A 14,720-nucleotide genomic window follows, 5' to 3' on the forward strand; every position below is an offset into this window, starting at 1 on the left:
AATTGAAAAGCTCAATATCCCGAAACCTAAACCTCCCAAAGACTTTGGTTTAGTGCGTACGTCCCAAGTGACCCAACAAGGCTTCTTCTTGCCTCTCTTACTGCCCCACCAGAATTGTCGAATCATCTATGTAATATTTTCACATATACCTCGTGGCAGCCTGAAGCACGCCATAGAATAAACCGGAGATCATCAGACCTGAATAAAGAGTCAAAGACTGCTGGGCCTTGAACCCATCAAGTCGGCTTGGTGGGCCATATGTTTACCGGTCCATACAATAGCCCCGCGGGATAGCGACTGAACAGGACTCCAATTCCTGGTTCTTCCCGAACGCGATTAAAATTTGAAGTGTGATACAATAGGCAAGCACGTAGTCGAGTAGGAATTTCGTTTGGCGCATACTAGTATAGCAGATATAAATGCATGGGGTTCGGCTCCTCTGCAGTCGAACTATTACTGCACGGGTGCTGTAGGCCTTCATACCAGCCGTCAATTTCCATCTGACCGCCTGCATTTTACCTACTTAATTCTGTTAATAAAAAAAGCTTTTATGCATTCAGATAATTGCTTCCGTTCACACTGCACACCACGCACTAACTAGACTGATGAGGCAGGAGCGAGCAGAAGACCTCACCGCCGGCGAGGGTTCGTATATCCGGACAAGCGCACTCCCTCATCGAGCGACGGTCCGGCAGATGGCCCTCCATGCCCGCCTGCTGCGCCGCGGCTGCGTCCCCGGCTTTCTCAGGATCTGCCGCAAGGCGCCGTTCCCTGGGCTCGCCGGCCGACGCCGTCGACGGCAGGTATGTGGGAGCACTCCGCCTTCCTCAGGCCGCGCCGCCCGACGCCCTCCACCTCGATGGAAGCTGCCCGCTTCCTCCAGCCTCTCGCAGATGGAGATCTGCCGGCCCCGCGCCGCCACCGCCCAGGAAGGAGCTATTCCTCCGCCTCTCCGGCGCGTGGGAGTCCGCCGTGCAGGCGCTTCTCGAGCTCGGGAGAGGCACCGATCAGTACGTGGCTATCTCCTACCTTGTAGTGTTTAGCATGACAATATGTTTGGTCCCTTGTCCATTGATCTTGTCCGTGCAAATCTTCAAAATTATATGTATGTAGCTTGTGTTTCTGAATGTTGATGTATTGTGGTCTAAATATCTTACTGCAATTGCATTTGATTTGACTGCGCTGTTGTGTCGTCGTCTCACTATCCATAGAGATTTTGGCATGGTTCTGACTAGCAAATTTCTAGACTACTGTAAATCAGGTTTTGATGATCTTAAAACTATTTGAAAAAGGCTAAGTTGAGGTTCATCTCGTTTGGAAACCATGATACTGTGATGCAAATGCTAAGTCCTTGCCAATTCACACATCAGCAAAACTAGGTGCTACTCTACTTCTATTTTTCCTGACTTTAAAATAGATAAACAGAAGCAAACGTTCCTCTTCCTTTCTCTTTGCCTACAGGAATTACAAATACCAGAATAGGATGCAAAGGCTGCTCTCTCTGTATTTGCCTTAAGTACTAAACACATAGAAGGAATTACTAGCTGCATTTCACGGCTATAGTGACGACTGTAGTTGTGGTTGACGTAGAGGAGCCGAATCCCACAAATGCATGACTCTCATCTTATTTCCCTATCAAACTATTATCATATCGGAGGAAAATATGGATTCTTTTCCAAGTCCCAAATGTCATCGGCTTCACTCTGTAAATTAAAGAGAGACATAACAGATTACACAAAAATCATATTTCTTACAAATGGATTTTAGGAATTTTGGACAAGATAAGTGGAATACCGTTAGTAAACGAGCATAGTACCCATAGTCCCGCAAACCATCTGCATTTGTTCCAGTCATTTTCTCTGTAGGTGCTTCGCATTGTGCAACTGGAATGTACTTCTCTCCTCTCTATGCAAAATATAAATCAGAACAAACATTAGTTGAGTTATTAGTAAATCTATAGGCTGTTTCGATAAGTGATAAGAGATTTACAGAAGAAGATTGTTTTTCGGGAATGACTTTAGCTGCCCCTTTTTTCTTTTTACTGGGATGTTGATTATCAAGCCATGATTTCTTCCTTTTTGAAGTCTTCTGCTGAATTTCCTTTTTCTTCAGGCAAGCTGTTTGCAAACAAATGTCTGGTTCCTGAGATATGGCTTCAGTTCTGCATGTAGTAGTAGGAGCTTTGTCTTCAACTTGCTTCTTTAGATTCTTCAAAGCATCATCTACTAATTTGATGCACTCTTCTGATGCAACTGCTTGGGAAGCTATGCCAAGGAACTCGTGCATGAAAAACTTCAGTTGCTGCCTATCTTCCGATCTAGGGTCTTCCAAAACAATGTTGCCATGGCTGTTTTGAATAGTGCCGCTTCGTGCTTCTCGAGTCCATCGCTTCAAAATATAGTGGCTTGTGTTAGAGTACGTAATGGGCCTAATGGCCTGGGCTGGTGGTATAGCCCGTTAGTCTTAGGGTTAATTAGAGACAAGGGTCGCTTGCTTAGGGGTCAAGTAAGCCTTGCTTGGGAGTCAAGTAAACCTCTCTATATAAAGAAAGGAGATGTATCAATCTAATTAAGCAAGAATTAAGAAGGAAATCCCTTCCCTCTTGCCCGGCCGTGGGCAAAAAGGCCCCCGGCCGGCCCTCTCGCGCCCTCCTTCTAGCAGCGCCATAACAATTTGGTATCAGCTAGCTTCGGTTCGATCATGTCTTCACCGCCGCCCAACCCGTCTCTTCCGCTGCCGGTCACGACCGTCGCCCCGCTCCTGCCCGCGCCGGGATCCTCCGTCGCGCCCGCCCCCGTCGTCCTCACCCCGGAGGTGTCCGAGGCACTGCGGGACCTAACACAGGCGGTCCAGGAGATCCACCTGTTCTTGGCCGGGTCCTATGGGCCGCACTCGGCTGCGCCGCCCATCACCGCCACCGCACCGCCGTGGCTGCCATGGCAGCCGCCGCACCAAGAGGCCCCCGCCGCGCTCGCCGGGCTACTGCAGCAGCCGCTGCAGCTGCCATCCATCGCCCCGTCCTGACTGTCATGGCAGCCGCCGCACCAGGCGGCCTCCGCCGCGCTCGTCGGGCTGCTGCAGCAGCCGCTGCAACTGCCATCCACCGCCACCACCGCCCCGTCCTGACTGCCGTGGCAGCCGCCGCACCAGGTGGCCTCCGCCGCGCTCATCGGGCCGCTGCAGCAGCTGCCATCCACCGCCCCGCTCTGACTGCAGTGGCAGCCACCGCTCCTGGCGACCTCCGCCGCGCCCGGTGCTCCGCCGCAGCAGCCGCTACAACTGCAGCAGCCATCAACGGTCAGCTCCGGCCCCGCATCGACCGCGCCGACGGGAGTCCCGATCCACCAGATCAAGTTCCCGCCGTCGCCATCACCGCTTCCCCAGGGCGTCGCCATCCAGCAGATCAAGCTTCCGCCGTCGCCGTCACCGCTTCCAGCTTGGATCACTACCCGCCACGTGTCGGCGATGGTGAGGCTGCAGGCTGCTGCACGCGGCCTCCTAGCGCGTCGGCGTGTGCGGGAGTTGCGTGGTCTGCAGCTGCCGCTCCTCCCAGTTGCGCTTCGCTGCGCAAAGGACCTCGATCTCGTCCACTGCGTCAGGGATCTTGGGCATGCTATTTTCCCCTCGGGCAGCGACCTCCAAGTCTGCAACATTGGCGGTTGGGGGAGCGCACCCCTCCTTGTCATTCTCCATGGCAAGCCCCCCACTCTTCTCTATGCGGTGCAGACCAACAGTCGTCCGGCAGGAAGAAGGCATGGTGTCACTGACAAGAACGCACCACGTAGCACCACTACATTCCGTCACCGGGCGCCGCAAGGGCGCCTCTGCTGGTCACTCTTGCGACCACTTCCAGGTGGCCATACACATGCACTCCTTTTGTCCAGATGGTGTCCATGGGATCCAGGTGGTTGTACGCGTGCACGTCCGACGTGCGGATGGTATCCACTTTTTATTAAGAGGTCCAAAATAAATCATCCCGGTCCATTTCAGGTTGAGAGTAATAAAACAAGCCGAGATGTAAAAGGCTTGTTTTTAGGTGTTAGATCTGTGTTGCGTCGAGTCATGGTTATAAGTTGGTTAGGCTGCAGCTCGAGGACAAGCTGCATGTCTAGGTGGGTTGTAGTGTTAGAGTACGTAATGGGCCTAATGGCCTGGGCTGGCGGTATAGCCCGTTAGTCTTAGGGTTAATTAGAGATAAGGGCCGCTTGCTTAGGGGTCAAGTAAGCCTTGCTTGGGAGTCAAGTAAACCTCTCTATATAAAGAAAGGAGATGTATCAATCTAATTAAGCAAGAATTAAGAAGGAAATCCCTTCCCTCTTGCCCGGCCATGGGCAAAAAGGCCCCCCGGCCGGCCCTCTTGCGCCCTTCTTCTAGCAACGCCATAACAGCTTGGAAGATACTTAATATTCATGACATCCAGAGCTTTCAAAGCATGACTACACAATATACCAACTCTTTCAAATTGGCCACATCTACATAGAACTTTTTGCTCTTCATCAACTATAACTTTGCATTCTTCTTCATAAGAGCATTCCGGGTCAAGATTGGCAATTGCAACAGTATATGCATTGTCTTCCTCCGATGGCTTGATGTACGCTGAGATGGATCTTTCGTATTCATTCTGAAAATCTTCAAATATGCTAGGTGTGTAAACTTTGCTTGCTTGTATTACTGTAGGAGTTCTTATTCTAACTCTAGGTAATTTTTTCCTCGACTCATATTCCTCATTTACCTCTTTATCTCTCTTTCCTTGCACAACCCTCTCTACGTGCTTGAAAAAACGAAGAATGTCAAGATCAGACTTCAAATGGTCTTTCAAGTCACTATTCAAGCTCTCACTTAATTGTGTTCTTCTCATGCCTATAGTATAAGCATTTCTCATGTAAGATCTTGCCCATTTCTCTTTTACTTTATAGATACTGTCCAACCAAGTCTGTGTATCCACATTGATTCTTATGGCAGTGAAAGCTTCTTCAAAGTCTTCCTCTTCCTCGTACTTGTACATGCAAGCACTGAAATCAGCAAGTACATTTGGGCCATCCTCGTCTTTTTTCTTATGAGGTCAATGTTTGATGGCATTTTGCATTATGTGAAAAGTGCACAATCCATGCCATGCTTCTGTAAATACCGCCCGAATTGCATTACCCATTGCTATGTCCTGGCCAGTAAAGATAGTTCTAGGCTGTTTTTTTGTTATGTATGGATAAGTAAGTGTTGAACAACCATTTGAAGGATTCAAATGTCTCGTCGTATAGAAGTGCAACACCAAAAATGACCATTTCTCTAAAATGGTTGAAGCCAACAAATACACCAAAGGGTTACTCTTTATTTGTCCCAAATGTAGTATCAAACGTAACAACATCACCAAAGTGAGCATAGTCAATGATCATCTTTGCATCAGCCCAGAAGATATTTGCTATTTGTTCATCGCAATCGTGTTGTACATCATATTCAAATGCAGGATTCTCATTTTTTATCTCGAAAGTACTTGAGCATACTTCCAGCTTCACCATACATCAACTCCCTTTGACGCTTGGTTCGCAAATAGTTCTTGTGATCACGAGGTGTGTAGGTAAGGTTTAATGACCCACCAACTTGCCGACTTGCCAGCTCATGGGCTGCTTTTGGTACAATTCCTGAATCATCTGCAGTTTCAATGTCAAAAGCTTGCAAGGTCGATATCTTCCGTTGTGATGGCATCAAGTGGCATGTTCCAGGCAATTGCAAGATATGGTCGTGTTTAGTGACTAACTCGTGTACTTCGTAATTTCCTGTTTCTCGGTCGATGGTGATTCCCATTCGAACTTTACAACCAGTCCTTGTTTCTGCACGAGGACGCTTGGTATTATGATCTCTTTTGTCTATTCTTCTGTAGCCCTCGTTGGAACAAACGTATCTCGCGGAAGTGATTGCCCCATCAAGTTTGCTCTTATTTTCATAATTTACCCTTACGTCAAAACCAATATGACCTCCATAACAAGTCTAAAATCCCCGGGCCTCTTTTGTGGAATTAAATTTCATACCAATTTGAGGCATCCAACTAGGAATCATATTTTTCCTGTAAAAAATAGGCATATCTTAATTTATTTGTCTAGTTACACTACAAGAAATATGATGATATGGCATGAGAATTTAACAAAATTGAGTGTACCTGTTTGAATCTTTGTTGGAGTTGGTCATATTCTCCATTACACCTTTTCGTTTCCTTTTTTGTAATCTGAGATAGTCAGTCTATAGGAATTCTCTTGCTGCCTTGAGAACATGAATACAGTTAGAGCATATGTTACATACCTCGAGATTGATCGTCTTTTTTTTGCTAGGAGAAGGAAGGCAAAAGGGAGATCATCTACATTAATCTCCTGTCAAGTATTGGAAATCCCAAGTATTTCATGAGCAAAGCACCTATGGTACAACTTGCATGTAAAGATCTAACTACATTCATGTATTTTATCTTGAGATTATTCAAAACAATAGATATCACTTCTGTTAGCAAAGCACCTATGGTACAACTTGCATGTACAGTTCTGACTACATTCATGTATTTCATCTTGAGCTTATTTAGAACAATAGAGATCACTTATGTTCAAATATATTTTTTCACTCTAACATCATCCAAAAGGTGCAGGAATAAATTTTGGATCTCCTTCCTCCCTTGTCACTACTGATTTTCTACTAGTTGTTTGGAGGATTCGGCTCCTCTGCAATTTAGCTACTGAATTTATTAAAATTGATGGTGCCTGTTTGAATCTTCATTGCCGTTAATCATATTCTCCACTAAACCTTGTCTTTTTTTTTGTAATCTGTGATCATATAGCAAAATCAGTCTAGGAATTCTCTTGTTGCCTTGAGAACATGGATAGAATCAGATCACATGTCACATACCTTGAGATTGATCAGCTTCTTTTTTGTTGCTAGGAGAAGGATGGTAAAAGTGAGTTCAAAAGGGAGATCATCCACACCACTTGCAGATCAGCGGGAGAAGAACAATCAATAGAGAGATAGGGCAAAAGGGAGATCTTTATGCCACATAAACTTGCAGATCAGCGTGAGGAGGACAGATATAGGGCAAAAGAGGATCTCTATGCCGCCCATAGATCAACATATACCTTGGTCACGTTCTGGCTACAAGAAGGATGATCAAGGAGGACTGGGGAAGACCGGCGGGACGAAGGCATGGAGATCGCTGTTTGGCGCCAATGTGCGTTCTGTTTGGCGCCAAGCAGCCGTAGGAGATATTTCACCGGACAAATTGGGGTGTTTGTTTTCATTCTTTAAAAGAATTAAGTGGGGAAATTAGAGCAGTCAGATTGGAATTGACGGCTGATGTAGATGTCTACAGCATCCGTGCAGTAATAGTTGGACTGCAGAGGAGCCGAACCCCGTGGAAGAGGAGTTTCCGAGACACCGCACAACAGATCGAGAAATCCTGAGGCTAAATCACGGTACATGCGCGGGCGCGCATGGCCATGGCGATGTCAACCGGCGACGGCGTCGTCCACCGCATGCTCAGCCTCCACCGAGTCGTCAAGAGCAATCTCGTCGCCGGTCTCCTCCGGTTCATCCCGACTGCGCCGACGACGACGGCAGCACCGGCGGTGGAGCCGCCCGCGTGCCTGCTCGGAAACGGCATCAAGACCGTGGTGCTCGAAGTCGACGCGCTGCTCCTCAAGTCTTCACCGCCGTCGGCCGCGACGCTGTTCCCTCCTTTCTTCCTCGTCGCCGTCGAGGCCGGCAGCTTCGCCCGAGGCCTCCTCCTGCTCGCGCTCTACCCGTTCCTGCACATCATGACGCACGCGATGTGTGTAGAGGCCATGGTCATGGTCAGCTTCTGCGGGCTGCGGCGCGACGAGGCGGCGAGGATCGGCAGGGCCGTGCTGCCCAAGTACTTCTCCAAGGAGGCGGCGCGCGTGGAGGCGCTGGGGGAGGCGAGGGAGGCGACGGCGAGTGAGGTGAAGGTGGCGGCGGCGAGCAGGTCGTTCCCGACGGTGATGGTGGAGGCGTTCTTGAAGGATTACGTGGGCTTCGACGCGGTGATCGGCAGGGAGGTCAAGGCGGGCTACGGATACTTCGCCGGTGTAATGGACGACGGGAACACGTACGCGGAGAGGCTTAGGGCTGCGGTCAAGAGAGCCGAAGAGAACACTACGTACCACTACCCGAAGCCCATGATCTTCCACGACGGGCGGCTGGCGTTCACGCCGACACCGGCGGCCGCGCTCGCCATGTACGTCTACTTCCCCTTCGCCGTCGTGCTCTCTGTCGTGCACATCGCCATCTACACCCTCCTCCCGCGGCGCCTGATAGGCCCAGCCGCCGCGCTCGCCGGCGTGCGGGTGCGCGTCACCGGCGCCCCTCCCGCCGCCGCGAACGGCGAGAGCGGCGCCTCGGGCGGCCGGCTCTACGCGTGCAACCACCGCACGCTCCTCGACCCGATTGCCATCTCGAGCGCGCTGGGGAAGCCCGTGTTCGCCGTGACGTACAGCCTGAGCCCGCTGTCGGAGCTGCTCTCGCCGATCCCGCTGCTGCGCCTCACCCGCGGCCGCGACGAGGACCGGCGCCGCATGTCGGAGCTGCTGGAGCGGGGCGACGTGGTGGTGTGCCCGGAGGGGACGACGTGCCGCGAGCCGTACCTGCTCAGGTTCAGCCCGCTGTTCGCCGAGCTCGCCGACGAGGTGAGCCCCGTGGCGGTGGACGAGCGCTCCACCATGTTCTACGGCACGTCGACGTCGCCGGGCGCCAAGTGCTTGGACTCGGTCTTTTTCCTGATGAACCCACGGCCGGAGTACTCGGTCCACTTCCTGGAGCCCGTGCGCACAGACAACCCGCGTGGCAGCATCGAGGTCGCGAACCAGGTGCAGGGCGTGCTGGCCGGCGCTCTCGGGTTCACGCCCACGGCGCTGACGAGGAAGGACAAGTACTTGCTGCTCGCTGGTAACGAGGGGGTCGTGGCGACCAAGACGAGCAAAGTCATCTAGGATTGTAGGGATGCTTAGAATATATACATAGTAGAGTGTTGTTTTGCGGTACTGTACATTGCACTGCATAACCACATTTTTTGTATGCCGGATTGATGAACTGGGTATGTTTGGAACGCTAAAGTTTCATATATTTCACATGGGATGGGACACATTATTCATCAGCTGCCTGGATTCCCTGGAAAAATATCTAAGCGCTAGTCAAATTTCTCCTTCATGTAGCTTCTTCCTCTTGCCGCGCTTCGACTCCGGCCGAATTGCCGGTCTCCTTGCTACCCCCACCCTCCCCAAACTGCCATCTCCACGGAAAAGGCATTTACATTCGTGTTCCGTTCACGGCGTGTATCTCCACTGTCTAAATCTACCCATGATGTATGTGAGAAAGCTGAGAAGGGCCCTACTAAGACCCAGGTTAGTCTTGTCCAGTAGTAGGTGACGCGCTGTTGATAGATTCACTTTACCCCTTCGATGGTGGAATTAATTCTTGTGATTATCTCTCTAGCCTATTTTGTTGGAAGTAATTTAAACATCACAAAATTAAAATATCATGTTATTGAAATTGTTCTCAAAGAATGTTCTTTAAATAGTTTTAAATAAAACCAAACTGCATCCCGCAAAAAAAACATAGAACCAAACTTTATTAAACTGGTTTATGAACTTTGCCATGACAAATAGAAGTACTTTTGGAAAACTCTGGCATAGCTCGCAATTTTTGAAAAGTAGGTAGAGAACATGTTAACCGTATTTTTGGAACTTTATCGCCAAAACTCAAAGAACTTTTTATTTTTATTGGTTTCTTCAAAAATCCTTCTGATTTTCATAGCAAAGTTCAGGCACATTCTTCATAAAGTCCGATAAAGCCTTCATAAAAATTGCACGCGCGTGATTTTTTAGTGAGGCTGTGGGTTAACATGTAATAATCCTACAGTAACTAGTGACATTATCCTGCAACAAAAAGTAACTAGCGACGTTAATTATCCATGCCAGATATAATTATGAGGCTGGCTTGCCACTAAACAGAAGCATGGGAGGGAAAAATGCATAGAGCATGCGCAGGACCTAGGTAGAGAAACGAATCTACTAGCCTGTGGCTGGTGCATGGCTGACACAATGATGGGCCTAACTGATTGGACAGCATGCTTGATGGCCGGCTCGGATTCACACTGCATACAGAACGCGAACATAAAAAACCGCGTCCCCATCTCCACTGGTCTGCCACGGCACTTGGCCACCCCTCTAAGTCCATCCTCTTCTCTCGTGCCGGCAACCCCCTCGCCGTCCCCCCGTGTTGGTCCCGGCTTGGCATCGTCAATTCACCATGCCCGGCTGCATCACCCCATCTCCGCCTCACCATCTTCTCTTCCCAAAGGGCTTGCAAATAGCAAACACGATTTCATATAAATTTGCAAGAATTACACGTAAATGCTAATCTACACTACATCAAAGGAGATTTGCCTAAACCTCTTCATATAGTTGTACCATACACTTAGGCCTCCTTTGATTTGTAAGAATATTATAGGATAGGATTCCTATAGAAAAATTTTCATTGGAGCTCTTTGGTTTGTAAGAACAGATTTCCTAGTAGGATTATCCTTCACATTTCAAAGAAAAAGAAAATTAGCTCAAACCTTATGGAAAATTTCCTATCCTACGAATCGAATAACACCTCTTTTCCTATAGAAAATGAGATGAATATCTCTTTTCTATTCCTATGATATTCCTATCCTTTGAACCAAAGCAGGCCTTAACTTTCATGAACGAGAAGTCGAGAACACAGGCAATGCATAATGTGGATAGAACATAGGACATACCACTCACAAATGTAAATATATCCACACATATATTATATGCCCACGGGCAACATTCTATCATAGGTAGTAATGGTCTCCACACATATATATTATATGCCCACGGGCAGCACTCTATCATAGGTAGTAATGGTCTCCACACATATATTACATGCCCACGGTCAACATTCTATCATAGGTAGTAATGGTCATAAACTAAAATCTGGATCAGAACAATGTTTCATACGGTACCTGCCAGATGACAGTGATTTATTAACAATATATGGTAGTCTCTAAATTGGCTAGCAGATTCCATGTCAGTTTCAGTTCTCATGCTATCTTTCCTAGAGAGGTATCACCTCCACATCATCATGCTCGGCCTTCGACGCTTCATTCTCGGATGTGGGAGCGTTGTTCTCGACCATGCTCATCTCTTGCAGCGGCGGCGGCGGGTTGACAATGGTCATTGGAACAGCACTGCTTTCTGCGAGGCGGCCTTTCCTTTCACGATGCTCCTGACAGTTCGCGCACCAGGGGAAGCAGCAGTGGACTATGCCAGGAGGGCATGGAGAGTTCTGGTGGAAGCACAACAATATGTGATGGTTAGCGAAAGGCCCGTGATACTGATGCATGAAACTAAAAGCCCAGCCCGCATATCAAATGCTAGACGTGACAACTGATTAGAATTAGTGACCACAAAAAGATACTATACGTGAAAAGGTGGTCAAGGACCCTCCATGCTCACAATGATGAGCAATACAGGGTTGATGAAATGGTCTGATAATTCAATGATATAACCAGCTACCGCCAGTGGACAATGCCAAGCAAAAATTTCATGACAGTGACAGAAGTTCGCTGGACGACATAACTCTCTCGTCCAAACTACAGAACTTTATTTTAGTGAGGACGGATACACATAACTTTAACCATGCAGTTTGCTTCTGGACGCCTGCATACCTGATACAACTATCTCAGATGGAGAATGCAATTCTGTACTTCTTATAGTAGAAATAAATACAACTGTTTGTAGATGTTCTTCTGAATGCGATTTATCATGACACATACAAAGAAAACAGTGGAAGAGAGAAAGAAGTACCTCGAGATGATACCTCCTCTGAAGCTGTAGACGAAAATTACCAGTATATATAGAGCATAACCACCAACCGAACACCAGGCCTTCACCAATCAGGACTGATGTGTCTGGGTCAACACCATGGAATATAGCTGTAAGGATTGCCAATGCAATGCCACCTTCAACACAGACAGCATGGCAAGTGCAGGGTGTTGTCCATGGGATATCTTCTCTAAGAGCCTGAACATTTCGTCCAAACAAAACACAGGGGCAGAATAGACCAGTCCGGCCTAAAAAAGTAAGAAGATCAGACACGCAAGTGGTTCAGAAGTATCTCAGAATGTAGCAGTAATATATATGAAAACTGCACGGACTGAAGCATAAAGGTACAAACATCACAAACCCTATGATGACACAATTTGAATAAGAAGGCCCCATGAATGAAAGTCGGTAATAGACTAAGCAATTATGATTAGTAGACACATCCGCAAACTTTATGGTGTTCCTTTTAGTGCTTAGATTAACTCTTCAGTAAACCTGGAGATGGTCCCTCTTGTGATTAGAGATTCAGCTGCTCTGTGTTCAAGTTCAGAAGAACGGCATAAGGAACCTCGGAGCATATTACAAGATCCATCACTACAAGATTTAAAAAAAAAAACCAACCCATGGAAGTCAAGAAAGAAAAAAGAATTAGCTATTCCATTAAGCTTTCAGGTTTCGGCCATGTACGACGCAGTCATTTATGTGCTCAACAGTTTATCGCAATTAACACTTATAGTGGGAAAGTGTACATGTACAAGAACTTTCAAACAGATCAAGAAGAAAGACATCTTTAGATCAAAAGCATTGTAGTAAAAGTAAACGTTACAACTGCTAATTTTTGCTTCTTTGAAACAATGGAAGTTGCAAATTCTTTTCAATATGAGCACATTCTCACAGCACGTTGATTTTGCAAAGAGCCTAAAAGAGCTAAAATGATAACCGACAGTCAGCTGTAGAAGTGTGTACGGGGCTGTTTGGTTTGTGCCCCAACTTGCCCTGCCAAAATTTTGGCATAGCCAAAGCAAGGGCATGACCAAAATTTTGGTGTGGTAGTGTTGTTTGGATTGTAGCCATAGCACGTACCAATTTTTTGGCAAAATGGTTGGGTCTCAGTTTGGTTTGTAGCCAATTAACATGCCACATATCAGCATCTGAGGTCTTAACTTGAAATTTTTATATAAGGAGCCCATAAATCATGATGATCAAACATTCAGAAAAAAGAACAGTAAAGAAAAGTTCAGAGAAGCAGCATGTACAGGCTTTTGACCGAGTGAAACAGACGTACTAGCCGACTTGATCGATATGATCAGAGGAGGCGTGCGTATACAAGCTAGCTAATTAATTTTCCGGCTCGCGTAAGACCGAAGCATAATACGCGGGAATGCTAGCAGGCTGGCAGACAATATTCTGGTGGACGAATTCACCCCACGGCTCGCCCGCGTACTGGCGAGAACTGCATGGGCAAACGCCGGCTGGGTTGGGCAAGCCAAATATTTGGTGTCCAACCAAACAACAGCCAAAACTCATGGGCACGCCAATGTTTTGGCAAGGCCAGCTTTGGCTCAAAACCAAACACACCCTACATTTTGAAGAACTTTTCCAATACGGAAAAAAGAAGGGTCGTCTTTAACAATAAGAACATGATAATCGAAGCCAGTCGTTACGACTGCTACTCTTTATTTCTTTCAGACAATGACCAGTGCCTAATCCCTTCCCACATGAGCACATCATCACAGGCTAATTTTACAAAGATAATAGAAGACCAAAAAGATAACAGAACTTCAAATTTGCAAACCATAAAGGCTTGCAATATGATACAAAAAAGTGTATGTGAACAATTAATATTTCAAAATAAAGTACTCCTAAGCAAGCTATAAAAAAATGAAGTACTCAATTTGGACTGTTCAGTCATGAACCTCTACCCCTCTAGTCTAGGTAAAATACTCCTAAATGTAGGGCAGACATGCTTCGGATCGACTCCACATTATAAATTTGAGTTACATGTGTAGTATAAGACATAAATCAGCATCGGGTTGGCTCCAGTTTACAACTGAGTTATATGTGCAATGTAAAATATCAACCATGCCTTTCTCATAGACATGAGAAAGAATTAATTGACTATATGTTTAGTCTACCATGGTTTGTTCCTCGATTAAGTTCACGGTTGTTAATGAAAAAATGACAGAGAGGAAGAAAATTCAGATTTGCAAAGCATCTCTGTTTGAAAACTGTCTCAACTGGTACCACGTAAAAAGGAGGCAACACCAAATTTCTGACAGGCAACTGCTCACTAAACTAATGTGGAAATATTTCACAAATAAGCATATAAATACTGTTATAATTTGTAATTGAAATTTCGAAAGAAACACCTTTAGTGCTGAAAAATAGTCTGTAACAAACACATGTAAAAAATGGAAAACAATAAAAGCCTAAATGAAAAAAGGAGGATAGGAGGTGTATGGGCCATCCTTGTGCAGATGTTTCTCTTTTCTTTACTAGAGAGAGATTCACTTGACGTACGGGCTTCATAATAAAAACCTGTGTGCGCTTAATACGCGGGACCGCTAAAGGATTTAAAACTAAAGCACCTAACCTCTGTCGGTGACACTTCAGTAACACTTCAATGCCATGGAAACAAACATCTAGTTGCTGAGTTGTGCAATGTGTGTAATAGCCACAAACCCTGAGCTCAACCACAGCAACACAACCCCATCCTGTGCAGATCCACATGAAAGTTCCTGCCAACTCTGGCATATCAGCACATCAAAACTACCACGAATTTTGAAGGTGTGACCCGTCTAGAGCGGGAGGAAGTAGCAGAACTAGATCGGCTAGGCAGTTGGG

The 14,720-nt window shown here is 46.9% G+C and overlaps 2 protein-coding genes across 5 annotated transcripts in view; one reads left to right on the forward strand and one right to left on the reverse strand.

The window, feature by feature from the left end:
* The first annotated feature begins 427 nt into the window (after positions 1 to 427).
* LOC123060721 (probable glycerol-3-phosphate acyltransferase 3) lies at positions 428 to 9,139 on the forward strand. 4 transcript variants are annotated; one of them, XM_044483548.1, is made up of 3 exons: positions 428 to 1,010; positions 6,321 to 6,407; positions 6,916 to 9,139. In XM_044483548.1, the coding sequence occupies exon 3, from the start codon at positions 7,461 to 7,463 to the stop codon at positions 8,973 to 8,975; it is 1,515 nt and encodes a 504-aa protein (XP_044339483.1). In that variant the 5' UTR covers positions 428 to 1,010; positions 6,321 to 6,407; positions 6,916 to 7,460; the 3' UTR covers positions 8,976 to 9,139. The 4 variants fall into 4 exon arrangements, with proteins under 4 accessions (XP_044339483.1, XP_044339481.1, XP_044339482.1 ...); XM_044483546.1 differs by having other exon boundaries at positions 434 to 1,010; positions 6,321 to 6,420; XM_044483547.1 differs by lacking the exon at positions 428 to 1,010 and adding an exon at positions 4,240 to 5,061 and having other exon boundaries at positions 6,321 to 6,420.
* A 1,650-nt stretch (positions 9,140 to 10,789) lies between these two features.
* The window catches only part of LOC123060722 (cell number regulator 6), a 4,992-nt gene continuing 1,061 nt past the window's right edge, over positions 10,790 to 14,720 (reverse strand). Inside the window, exons 3-5 of the mRNA XM_044483550.1 lie at positions 14,574 to 14,576; positions 11,859 to 12,124; positions 10,790 to 11,337 (exon numbers count right to left, since the gene is read on the reverse strand). Coding sequence (XP_044339485.1) covers positions 11,107 to 11,337; positions 11,859 to 12,124; positions 14,574 to 14,576 — 500 coding nt within the window. The 3' untranslated portion in view covers positions 10,790 to 11,106. The remainder of the gene's footprint in view (positions 11,338 to 11,858; positions 12,125 to 14,573; positions 14,577 to 14,720) is intronic.

The sequence above is a fragment of the Triticum aestivum genome, chromosome 3A, assembly GCF_018294505.1.
Source record: "Triticum aestivum cultivar Chinese Spring chromosome 3A, IWGSC CS RefSeq v2.1, whole genome shotgun sequence".
Classification (NCBI taxonomy): Eukaryota; Viridiplantae; Streptophyta; class Magnoliopsida; order Poales; family Poaceae; genus Triticum; species Triticum aestivum.

Bases quoted from the DNA above. Each gene is read 5' to 3' on its own strand.
- LOC123060721 (XM_044483548.1), top strand. From the start codon at position 7,461: ATGGCCATGGCGATGTCAACCGGCGACGGCGTCGTCCACCGCATGCTC.